Below are 12,767 nucleotides of genomic sequence, written 5' to 3'. Positions count from 1 at the left end.
AATGCACACTAAGTAAAAATTGCTACTTCATTTAGAATTTGGTTTCTGAAAATACCTATAATCAATAGCACAAGAGGGGAAAAAGCAATTTCCTACAAAAGTTTCACCATTCATTATTTTTTACAAAAAGTTTGACAATAGCCACAAAGCCGAGAATTTACTGGGCTACTGAAATTGATGTAATGCCTTATATATCTTATCCTTTTTTTCCTTCAGTTTCAATTTGCTATTAGAGTCCAAGATGCTGTTTTGAAATTGTAATCAGAATAAAGACAAGAGTGATTTCAAACGACTCCATATTACCATTAAAAATACATTACATTGGAAGACTCAAGACATTGCTTCAAAGACTGTCCCTGGTCAACTCTGTGTATCTTTTCATAGCCGCTATGCTTCACTGGCAATCCTACTGAAAGTAGGACCTGTCTATGTACACACAAACAGGATAGCCTTTGAAGGAACCAGGAAAAACTTTCCAAGGATGCAACTACTTATATTTAACTAAGTTCTAGTCAGAACATCATGGAATACTTGGCCAAATGCTTTCTTAAGATCAAGATATATTATGTCCAAATCATTCTCAATTTATTAAGAAAGTTGCCTGAACAAAACATGAAAGATTAGTCTGACAAGACGCATTCTTAACAAATTCATACCAACTTCTAATAATCACTACATTCTTCTCAAGATCAATATTTATGAATGGCTCTAGAATCTTCCTAATTACAGATGTCAGATTTACTGATCTATAGTTGCTCATGGCCTCTTTTTTTCTGTTTTTGAGGAGAGAGACATTTCCCCTCCTCCAGTTATTTGATAATTCTCCATGATTTCTCAAAATTAATACATAGAGTCTTACCATAAACAAGTACTTCATTTTCCTAGAATGCACTGAGGGGAGATAAACAACTAGCCCTGGAGACTTTAAGTTATTTAAAGTCAGTAGGCTTTCCCTGATTCCATCAAAGGTTCTACCTCCATCAAAGGTACTATCTCCTCATCTGCTTATTACAGTTGCCCTGTATGCCCTGTATAGCCTCTTCTTACAGAAGGCAGAGCCAAAATAATTCTGCCTTTTCTCTGTTCTGTTATTTTTACCATCTCATTGAGCAGTTCACATACTGATTTTTTTTTTTATTTTATCTGAAAAATCCCTTTTTCTTGTTCTCTGTCAATTGCAGATAATTCCAAGCTTTAGATTTTTTTGACACCACCTCTACAAATCTAGCTCTAAGTACTCTTTGTTAGTAATCTCTTACTCTTTCGGTCTCATATATGAACTTCAGATTTTTATTAAGCTTCTTGTGTAGCCACAGTAGCTTATTTTGATGTCTTCCCTTTTTCCTGTTATTGGGGTTACAATTCTGCTTTTATAATTTTCCTGTTACTGGGGTTACAATTATGCTTTTATAATCTTTTTTAGGAACATCCACCTACCTTGGACTCCTTTTCCCATTACTTTTTTCCACTTTCCTACCTATTATTGCTCTTTTATCAAAATTCACTTTCCTGAAGTTCAAGATATGCACTTTTGACTATATTGGATTTCCATTTCTCTAGAAATCTAGAATTGCAGCATCACATAGTTGCTTTCTTCCAAAGTTCCCACCTCTTCTACTTCAGTTATAATTGATACGTGTGCTGCTGTGTCTTTCTTCATCTTCACAAGGAGAAATTTTTCAGCAATATTGGGAAAGATAATGCTTGAATTTCCTGGAAGGATCATATTTGGTAGAGTTTATCTCCCAAGTGACATCAGGATGATTAAAAATTCCCATCACTACTACTTTATGGTTGTTTGAAAGTTCTGTTTACTTTGAAAAGGTTCATTCATATTTTGTTTTTACTAGGTGTCAGCAGTGGACATCCATAACAGTACTGCTCTTATTTCTTCTTTATTTTTATTCCTTCTTTCATTTAGTTTTATTAAAATGTTCTGAAGCATATCAGCAAATTCATTCCCTTGAATTTCTTTGTAAATGTGAAACACACAAATTTTTAACATACAGTGCAACTCTACTTCTGTTGATTTTGTTCCTTTTGAACAAGTTGCTTTGCTGTATTCCAAACTGAAATACCAGCTTAATCATATTTGCCTTTCTGTACAAAGTTTTTAAGCTCATCTTGTTTCGTTCTCATGTTGTGAATGAACAATGAAGGCCATTAATTTTGTAAGTGAATAAATTTCCACTGAGTGGTTTAATAGACCTTAATATACTTAATCTGTTTCTTACTCCAACAGGACATAAGAGCTTATATGTTCATACTTCTTTAGCTCCAATCCCTGAAGATGATGCTGGGAGTTCCTGTACCAACGTCACCTACACTTAGATCACAAATGGGATTCAGGGGCTGGTAACAAGGATGGCTGGATTGGAGAATATGCAGACAGGCTACTGGTCAGACACTTTTCATTGAATATGAGCTACTGAACCTAATATGAACTACTGAACCTAAATGGATAAGAGTTATACAACATTTTCAATAGTTTGATGAATCCTGGGAGGCAGGACACCTCATAAACTTGCAGATCCTCTGGCACACATTTCTGTTCCTTGTAGCAGTCAATCACCAACTGCTACAACTTTCCTCTTTAGCTTCTTGTATGTAGCAATTGTATTCTTTCTACTCTGTTGCCCTTCCATTGTACCGCCTCCTGTTCATGTCTGTCATCTGTTCTTCCTTGAGAGACTTAAAGCTTGCTTCCCTATGAGCATCCAAAATCTGTTTCTGAATTCTTGTACTGAACAATATCTTCTAAATTTCTTGTTTCTAGTTATAACTCCCATTACTCAGCTTGCTCCTCTATTTGGTTCTCTTCCCTGTAGCAAACTGTTTCCTCTTTCAGCTCCTATTGTAGGGCCTTTGTTTAGTACAAGGGATCTTTATCCACTCTTATCAGCTGAAATATAGCCACCTGTTGCTCCAAATTTACTTCTTCTCACAGTAGTGAGTTTGCATTTGTTGCATATGTAGACTTTGTTGTTTTTAGGCATTAACATCTCCTTTTAAACTCCTCTCCCAAATTCTACTGCCAAACTTCTAGTAGAGCTGTTTCCTTGCTTGATGAAATTGTTCCCTAGAATTGGTTGCCTCTTATTCCTTCTATAGTCACTTGGGCAGCCTCTGTTTACTCAGCTGGAAACAATCTCTCAATAATTCACAATAGTAAATCAGCAAATGTATGGTGCACTCCTTGCAATCAAAGGACCTCATATAGTTGAGCATACAAGAATGCACTGTTGAGTCACAATCCTCTTGTTTTTATCTGTTCCTTCTGTTGGAAGTCCACCATCAACATCCTACTAGCTGTCCCTGTTTGCTCACTCAGTGAACTCACTGCCTGAGAACACATTTTATGGTGTTTCATTTTACGAAACTGTATCACACATTTCTACATTATAAAACTGACTAGGATAAGATGAAAATCATACCCATATGGAAAGAACCAGGTTGCAATAGACTAGTTTATAATATTATTGTACACTTTCATTTAAACATCATTTCATTCATACTTTAAAAAAATATAACCAGAACATTATTCGGATGTTTATTAAAAGACTGATTAAAAAAAAAGTTAGATCCAGCAACAAAATGTTTGTAGTGCACAGGTACCATGTTATGACTTGCTTTCTCTTTCTTTGAGAAAAAAAAACTAGAGAACCATTAAGGGCATTTTGTAAGATTTTGGTACTGCTTTATTGTTGTCAGAAAGACTAGCATGTCTATGACAATGTACAGAAGCACTGGAAAAACAAGAGAGGATTATGAATTATTAAATTGTGTAGACATCCTGTAAATCTGAATGAATGAGGCATGATAATTCCACATAACAGTTCTTAGTATGAAAGCAACCAGATTTGATATCTGATGCATTTGGACAAAAACCTCTTTTGAACACAATAGAATTCAGATTAAATATTGTTATGAATAACAACATAAAAATACATAATCTATCCAAGTATCATCATCTACTTAGTCTGCCTGGTGTTTGTTTTCCTTTAAATTTTTATTATCATAAATTATAAAGTAGTTCCTGATCAAACAATAGTCTTTTAAAAACTTATTAAATGTTAAACATGTTAGCAGAGCAGTGACTGTTGCAAGTATCTTTGACTGAAACTTTAAACAACACTTGGATGAAAGAAGATCATTAATGACATGAAAGAAATCCGCTTTTTGCCTGTAAACAAATGCTTTTTATAGAAAGGCCCAAATAAATGTTATGCTTAAGCTGGTTCCTACATCCTCTTTCCTCCGTTTAATTACTACCATCTTCAGTATTATTAACACTTGAAGTTTGACTAGAATAAGATTTAAAATTCTAATTGTTGTCCTCAGGGATGGCTCTAGTGTTCCACTCAACACAGATGCATCTGAAATTGTAGAGGAAGCCTCTTTAGAAGGCATGGAACTCTGAAAGATTCAAACTAGATGAAGTAATTTAAATGACTCTCCTCTTCCTCGAGATTTTAGTACCAAGATGGGCAAATCTGGGTGACTGGGAATGCACTTTTTAAAAATGTATTTTGGGGTATCTGAGGATCACAATGGGTGGAACACTGATGCAATGAAATCACAAGTAGGCATATCCAGCATAGCAGTCTGGAACAAGCCACAGTGATGTCACATGCGCCAAGATGTGAATTATAACACATTCACTGTGGGATGATAGTTTTAGTTTAAAAAGTCTTGAGACTAAATTAACTCCTCCATCTCACTATCTAGGTTAGGGTATTTGGAAAACATGCTAATGCCTTCACTTGACTCACTTAAGAACATCATGCAAACAAGGCCAACTTAACCACTGAAGTTGTTGTTGCTGTTAGTTTCTGTTGCACATATTTTGGTTAAGTAGGAAACACCAAGGGGTAAAACCAGTTCTCTTATGATTTTGTAGCTGTTTTTTAAAAACAAGAAAATCCAGTCAAAATGCAATAAAACAACTGGATTTTTCACACAGAACGAAAGTAAAATGCAATTTAAGAAGTATCCACAATTCATTTTATTTGGGACTGACGTACTAGACCATTCTCAGATACACTACATAGATAATCTCTTCAGCAGTGTTAACCATAAAGGCTGCACCATATAAGCAGCTTGACAGTCTTTCCAAAGATTTTACAGTATTTTCCAGCAGGTTGCACTTACAGAACAAGTGGTATTAGTATAGCTTTTCTTACAAAATATAGTATAGACAGCTCTGTATCTGCAGTAGAACTTTGGTGTTGAGTTGGTCAGCCTTAGAAATCTAAATTATAAATAAATAAACTTCAAAGTTCATACCAACAATGACAATTTATCATTTTATTTTCGAAAATAAGTAAAATAAATATTTCTGAAATATTACAAATAATGTTATGGTTACTTCATGTTATATATTAGAGAGCAAGCAAGCTATTCATTTTATTAATAGAGAGAAGTGAAATTATTTATTTAAACAAGCTTGACTCTGATACTATGGTTTATTTTATAGCAATAAATCTATAGATGCTGTAAAGGCACTAGCAGTATTATTTTTCTTGCACCACTCCCTCGATCCTCAGAAAAACTACAGATATTCAAATTAAAATATAAATTTCAATTTATATGTTTATCATGCAATCCTAAGTATATTGCACAAGGAGGCTTCCAACTCACCCAAAGGAGGGTATATTCCTCTTTTCCTGAAACTTGTTCTAGAGAGCTCCTCAATCTTCTGGACCTGATTAGGTAAGTGTGCAGGGATTCAAGGAAGATGCCAGTAATAATGGTCACAAGCACTCTGTTCAACCGGTCACCCAACTTGATTAAGCATTACAGATTCAATAATGCTCTTAACTGATGAACAGGAATGGGCAAATCTGTCAGGTTTTTTCCATGTTTAATTACTACGAATATCTCAAATGTTATTCGTTGACTTAAAGTTTGTGTTAAACTTGTATTTTTTATGCACATTATTGCAGTGTTGCTTAGTGTTTGGAAACATTTCCTCTAATGTATGCTTCTTATACATTATTTTGACATTGCAATATTATATTGCAATATTCAAATAACTGCAAATTTTGAAAATTTGCTTTATACATAGGTTTAAAAATGCAAAATTGGACAAATGTGAACTACACTAATTCCTTCCCCTATTGATGAATTTTAAATGTATAAGTTTTAAACGACCAATTTGGTATGGATAACTTAAGCAAAATAATGTTTTAAACGTTCTAAAGCAAGTCAAGAAAGAAACATATGTAGTAGTTCACATATTTAGTTATAGAAAACTCACAAACATTACATTTAATCTTGTGTAGGTAGCCACTTTAATTATCAGTCAGTCAAGACATTTTAAATAATGAACATATATGCAACTAGTTAGAAACAAAAAATCAAAACAGTGATGAAATTGTGGTAAAACAGCCTGAACCACAGATCTGTATCTTCAATATCTATACTACATGCAATAAAAAAAAATAGAGATGACAGTACAGAGCCAGGGGGAAATCAGGGGCCGAGAGGGAGAGCACCAGAGTAAACCAAGTCCACCATGATACAAAATGAGTATATACATGGGATAGAATTTAAAAAATATGAGTATTTTTCAAGGAATATTTTTAATGTACGTAAAGTATACATTCTGAATACATATGCTTGTGAAAATATCACCCAAATACAGGCTTCAATTTCATATGTATTCTGTGCTGTTCTGTGTTATGTATTACAGAACAATAACTAAAGCTGTATCAGCTTCAGCTGTGGGGAGAACGAATTGTTGCAACTGATTCTTAGATAATATATTAATTTAATTAACGAAAAAGTAATGATTTCAGTCCATTATATTTCACTGCTAAATCTGTACTTCATATTCAAATCACACAAGCAATCTAAAATTATACAATAGAGAATTTACAGCTTTTATCTATTTTACTATTCATCTGGTTTAGATGAAAAAGTAGAGAAAAAAGCAGGTAAATATATAACACTACTTTAAAATTAGTTTCTGCTTGGACATTTAATTGCATATATATGTAGTAGTTGGAACATTATGGAGTAAAATATTTCTAATTCTTAAATAATAATTAAATTTGTTCACATGAATGTAACACCGATCTTTTGTCAGCAACCAACACTTTGCATTTTGAAATTTATATTCACATACAGTATGTGACGTAAAAGATTTTTAACCAGAATAAGGTTATGGCTTAAAAATAAAAATGGCTGACTTATTCAAAGCCAAAAGTAAACTAAAAATTAAAACTAGGTAATTAACCATAACTCCTGAAATTAAAACATGGATTTGGAATTTAAAAAATATACAAAAGGAAACACAAACAAACCAATTTATTCTAGTGCAGTGATGTCCACATGCTGATTTAAAATATTATTAAGCATTATTAATCACAAACATTACATTTAATCTTGTGTAATTTTGTAATCACAAACATTACATTTAATCTTGTATTTCAAAGAATGAATGTGACACAGAAATAAATTGCCATGTTTAAAAAAGGAACTAAACCAGCAGAAGTGCTTCCATATTTTTTGGGGATTTACTTTTTATACAGCCCTATGAGTGTTCTACACCAAAATCTTCCCACTGTTTAGAATTCGCCCTCTTCAAGGTCATTAATGTTACCAATGAAACAGTCTGAGGATTTTAAAAAGATAATCCCTGGCTAGGATTTCTAGACCTTTATTTCTAGCAAAACATCCATAATCTGAAGAGTAGTTTACGTAATGTGTTTTCACTCTCAAGTGCTGTCACCCAGAACATTACTTTATACGTCCAAGCCATTAGCTGTGACTTGAACATTGCCACCTTCTTCCCCAGCAAGAGTTCAAATACTGTAACTCCATCTCAGGAATCTTCACTTATATTTACTCCAATTTTTGCATGAAATTTCCAGAATGTTTGGGGAAATCAAAGTAGTAGGAAACAAAGCTTGTCCTATATTTTTTATATATATATTTGTTCAGCAAATTTCTCAGGAGGAGTCATATTCAGCTACAAAAAAGTTTTTAGTTTGATATTCATTCTGTTGACATTATACAATAACTGTAGGAGCGCTTATGAGAAGTAGCCTCATGAGAAAAGCTAGCAAGAATTATTTTATTGGCACCTCCAATTACTGCAAAATGTTGTGAAAAAATAATCCAAATACCACCAAGACAGCTTTGGGGGGGGGGTCTTCTTTTTCATAGTTTCCCCACACCCACTTGTTATGATCAGCAGATCACATTACATAAGAAATGTAATATTATTACACAAGGTGCTTCCAGCTGGGAATTGAACAATCGCACTTCCTCATGCAGGGATTTTAACAGAGATCCAGATTACTTCATCTTCCACTTGTAAACTGTTCAATGTTTTCTCACTGGTTTTTTTCCTTATTATTTCACACACACATACCCAAAAAAACCTTATCAAGGACAAAAAGGCAGAATAGTTGAATCTGTTCATACTATTTATACTAGGACATCTCCTTCTAAAAGCACCCCAAATTTCTAATGTCTCTAAATATCAAGTACGGAAGTCATTAATTCCCAAACTACATAAATACATTTGCATACTTTCTAAAACATCTACTTCTACAAATCTGTTAAGGTTGCATGCATAAAAATCACCTGGGATGTTTTAACAAAAACAGACATTATTTAAAGACAAATTCCACAATGATCGATAACTGCAGTCCTAACACAGGACCACATTTATGGTTCATTCATTTAAAATGCTTTCAGTTGAAGAATCCAGATTGCTAACCATAACCAAGACTCTTCACTGAGAAGACCTGAAGGTCTCCTCTTTACCCCTTATTTTATTTGCTTTTGTCAGAAGATGAGATATTGTTGCAGCTTCTGGCTGAGCAATGCTGCCTGGTAAAATATCTGCAGTACATTGAACAAAATTGGGGGGGGGGGGGGAAGAGGGAGAAGAATATCCAAGGAAATATGTTCACTTGGAGTCCACATATTAAGTGATCTGCTCTTGGACAACTGCCATACATTTTTCATAGGGCTGTTATACCAGTAAAGCACTGAGGAGTGAGAAGGAAAAAAGACCAGACACATGAAGGGGGCTTTCAGAATAACAGCTCCTTGCGCTACCGATGGAAAGGCATTGTGCAAGCTTCCCCCACCCCCCACCCCCTTTAATGGTTTTCTGTGGAAGGAAATGAAACAGGACGTCGTAGAAATAAATCCCTGATAAAATTCCATATCTGAGGCAGGACGACTGCAAAATAAACGACTAGTTCGACCACTGGAAGCGTCCCAAGAAGAGACCGAGACCTCAGCGCGAGAAGAAAACCTAGACGCGGTCGGTTCGCCCCGTGCAGCGCCCTGCCAAGTCCCATCCCGCTACCCCCACTTTGCAAGCGGGCACCGTCCAAACCGAAAAGCGGTCCAGGATTTCCAATGGGGAACCAACAGCAAGTGCCGGATGCCCTTTACCCAGAGAGAGATTTCTTATTTCAGAAGCCCACTGGAAAAACGCTCATCTCCGTGTCCCAAAGCATCACCCCGGGGCTTTACTACCGCGGGTCCTACACCTGACAGACAGTTTTGCTTCTGAACAGTCGTCCGTCACTGGCCGCTCCTAAGAGCAGGTGAGGGCAGGGCCATAAACTCCTCGCCAGGTTTCCGCTACAGCCCCCTCCCACAATATCGTAGACAGACAGGGAGAGGGGGAGGGAGGTTTCCAGTTCCTCGGCATCCCCGTCTCAGAAAACGCCTGTCTCTCGGGGAATTCCAGAGATGAGCCACAGCATCTCCCTAATGCAGCACCCCGAGATCCCCGGCTGGCCTCGCCTCCCCCTCCCAGCCCCAGCGCCTGGTCTCCCAGACTCGGAATGCGTGGCGCGCGAGCCATCTGCTCCTCGCCTCGGTCCCCCGACCCCAGCCTACTAGCAATGCCCTCTCCGCACTGAGGTGAGGGGGACGGGAAGCAAAAAGAAAGGCAAGACCAGCGAAGTGCTTACAGTTCGCAGGAACTGTATCTCGTCTTCACCTTCGCCCACTTCAGCCATGGCGCTCTCCCGCTCCCTTGCTTTTGCCTCCCGGGCGCTGCTGCCTCCGCTGCCCGGGCTGGCAGGTGGCTTGGGGCACCAGGAGGAGAGGCACCCCCGCGGGACGGAGCAGGAGGCGGCGGAGGAGGCGGGGGCGCGGGCTGCAGCTGAGCGAGATGCTCCCACGCCGAGCTGGACCTTTAAGGAAAGAAAGTGAGAGCGGCCCGGAGCCGGTCGCCTAGCCCCAATCTGCTCGAACGTGTCACTCCCTCTCTGCAGCAGAATGGCAGCTCAGCCCGGTTTCCTTCGTGCAAGTGCATGGAGAAGAACTAAGTGGGGAGGGAGGAGAGGGCTGCGATTAACAGGGACAGCGGGGGTGGAGCTCCTCGGCGGCTCCCCCACTACTGCAGGTGATCTGCAGCCGGCTCCCTCCGCAAAGCAAACCTGAAGCGCAGCGCCGCTCTCTGGCCGCTCGCGCGCGCGCGCGCGCTTGCGAAACCACTCCCTCCACACCCTGCGCGCCGGAGGCGTGGACGACAGACGCGCGCCAGGCGCAGAGAAGAACTGCATGTTGACGTGCAGCGGAGGAGGGCGAAAGGGACAGGCGGGAGGCGAGCGTGGCCAGGCTTCAGCGGAGTGGTCAGTCCCCAGGAAGGAGGTCTGAAGAGGGATGCAAGGAGAGCTCCGCAAACCGATTGGTAGTGTTGTCATAAAGCCACATGACGGGTAGAAAACCATTAGGTAAACCTTTAAGCTTCACTGCGCTTTCGGCTAGGGTGGCACCAGAGGGGAAGGTAGACTTGAGTGGTCATTTGTTGAATAGGGAAATCTTGTCCGTTGGGTTTTCAAAATCCAGACCTGGGTCTTACTGATACGTGATACTATTAGTAGTATCACACATACTGTAGTATCAGTGTAATAGTAGTGATACTATTCTTATTGGCCGTCCAAAGTCCACTGGAGTTGGGCAGCCAATTTAAATAATAATAATAATTAGTGGCGGAGAGAAGACCTATCCCAAGGCTAGTAATGTCTTTGGATACTTAGAAATTCAGATTACTCTGATGCTTTTAGCTTCCAAAGTGTAACAACCAGGATCCCAATGCTCCCTTCTCCAAAAAGAAACTCCAAATGCATCTCTCTGCAGAGGCCATGCAGCTTCTTCTGGAGCCACAGCAAAGAAGGCCCGTTGCTTTGTTTTGCCATAGTCCTGTTCTGAAGGAGGGAGATCACTAGATCCCAAAGGGAAAGGGCAGATTGCTATAGGGAGATGCTTCCCTCAAGTACTTGCTCCCTAGCTATTAGTCCTTGAAAATAAGCACCTTTCATTGGGCTTGAAAGCAAGCACTGATGGCAGTTCAGCGCCATCAATCACTGTAGTGCAGTTCAACCTGGCCACTCCATTTAACTTGAGCTAGCCACCCTGCATTCAGCAATATGTGGAGCTTCCAGATGGTTTTCAAGTGCCGCCCTAGTTCCATGCGTTGTCATAATCCCGTTGGGAAATTACTAGTGTGCTGTATAGATCATTGTGACCCATCTGTGGTTGTCCAGGAGGGCAGTAGGTGGCAAAGACACTCTAAATGAGTCCATCCAGGCTCAGCTAACTGTGCTTCAGGTTACTGAAAGAGTATGTTTATCTCATTTCAGCACCTGCCTAGTCTCCTGCCTAACTATTCTCAGCACTTGCCTAACTATTCTCATGATAGTTAGCAAGATGATCATCATATTGAAGGTACAGCGGTACTTCAGGTTACGAACGCCTCTGTTAACGAACTTTTCGGATTACGACCAGCTCCGGCAGCAAAAATTTATCTCGGTTTGCAAACTCCGCCTCGGGGTACGAACTGGATCCGCGGCCATTTTCCCTCCTGTGACACGGTCCGCAGCCATTTTTCCGCCCCTGACACGTGGTCCGCGGCCATTTTCCGCCCCTGACACGTGGTCTGTGGCCATTTTTCCGCCCCTGACACGTGGTCCGCAGACATTTTTCCTCCCGACACGTGGTCGGCAGCCATTTTCCGCCCCTGACACGTGGTCCGCGGCCATTTTCCGCCCCTGACACGTGGTCTGTGGCCATTTTTCCGCCCCTGACACGTGGTCCGCGGCCATTTTACGCCCCTGACACGTGGTCGTAGGGAGGGGGACTCTCCCTCCAAGCAATAGCCGCCTCCCTGTCCTCCACGCCAGAACGGATTAACAGTAATTACATTGAACCTTATGGGGAAATTTCCTTCAGGTTGCGACCAATTCGGGGTGCGACCAGAGTCACGGAACAAATTAAGTTCGTAAACCGAGGTTCCACTGTACTTGATTATAATCAGCAGTACATTTGGAGCTGCTGACAGTTTTGAGGAAACATTGGCAAGATGTTTTTTGCCATAAGTATACGTGGACACATCTAATATATACACCAATTTATCTCTCCTGGTGCTTTTCCTACTACCACCACTCTCTTTGTTTTTCTTCATGTTACTGGGCAGCCATAATCACTTTTATTTCCTGTCTTTATTTTAACTTTTAAAAGGGTTTGGTGTACTGGAAAACAAAGCTATAGCAACATTCAGCATCTCTGTTTTTTCCAACAAATCTCTACATAGACATTAAAAAGTGTGGTTAGTAAGTTAGAATCACTCATAAAAACTCTCCATCGTGGCTCCAATACCCAGCATGCAGAGCCGCTCCATTAAAAATAGAATAATTGATGTTATCAAAAGTTACTGAGATGTCAAGGAGAATCAGCTATAATTCTTCAGTCTTAATTTCTAATCATGAAACTAGTGGTAAACTGTC

At 39.3% G+C, this 12,767-nt stretch overlaps 1 protein-coding gene across 1 annotated transcript in view; it reads right to left on the bottom strand.

Annotated features, from left to right (window-relative positions):
• Positions 1 to 10,525, bottom strand: part of RYR2 (ryanodine receptor 2) — a 332,798-nt gene extending 322,273 nt beyond the window's left edge. Inside the window, exon 1 of the mRNA XM_088143916.1 lies at positions 9,948 to 10,525. Coding sequence (XP_088000042.1) covers positions 9,948 to 9,995 — 48 coding nt within the window. The 5' untranslated portion in view covers positions 9,996 to 10,525. The remainder of the gene's footprint in view (positions 1 to 9,947) is intronic.
• Between the last annotated feature and the right edge of the window lie 2,242 nt (positions 10,526 to 12,767).

The sequence above is a fragment of the Python bivittatus genome, unplaced genomic scaffold (genome assembly GCF_059951505.1).
Source record: "Python bivittatus isolate LINGU-HERP-01145 unplaced genomic scaffold, Pbiv_v1 ctg000020_np1212, whole genome shotgun sequence".
Classification (NCBI taxonomy): domain Eukaryota; kingdom Metazoa; phylum Chordata; class Lepidosauria; order Squamata; family Pythonidae; genus Python; species Python bivittatus.
Note: the sequence above shows the minus strand (reverse complement) of the source record. Positions and strands in the feature narration are given on the sequence as shown.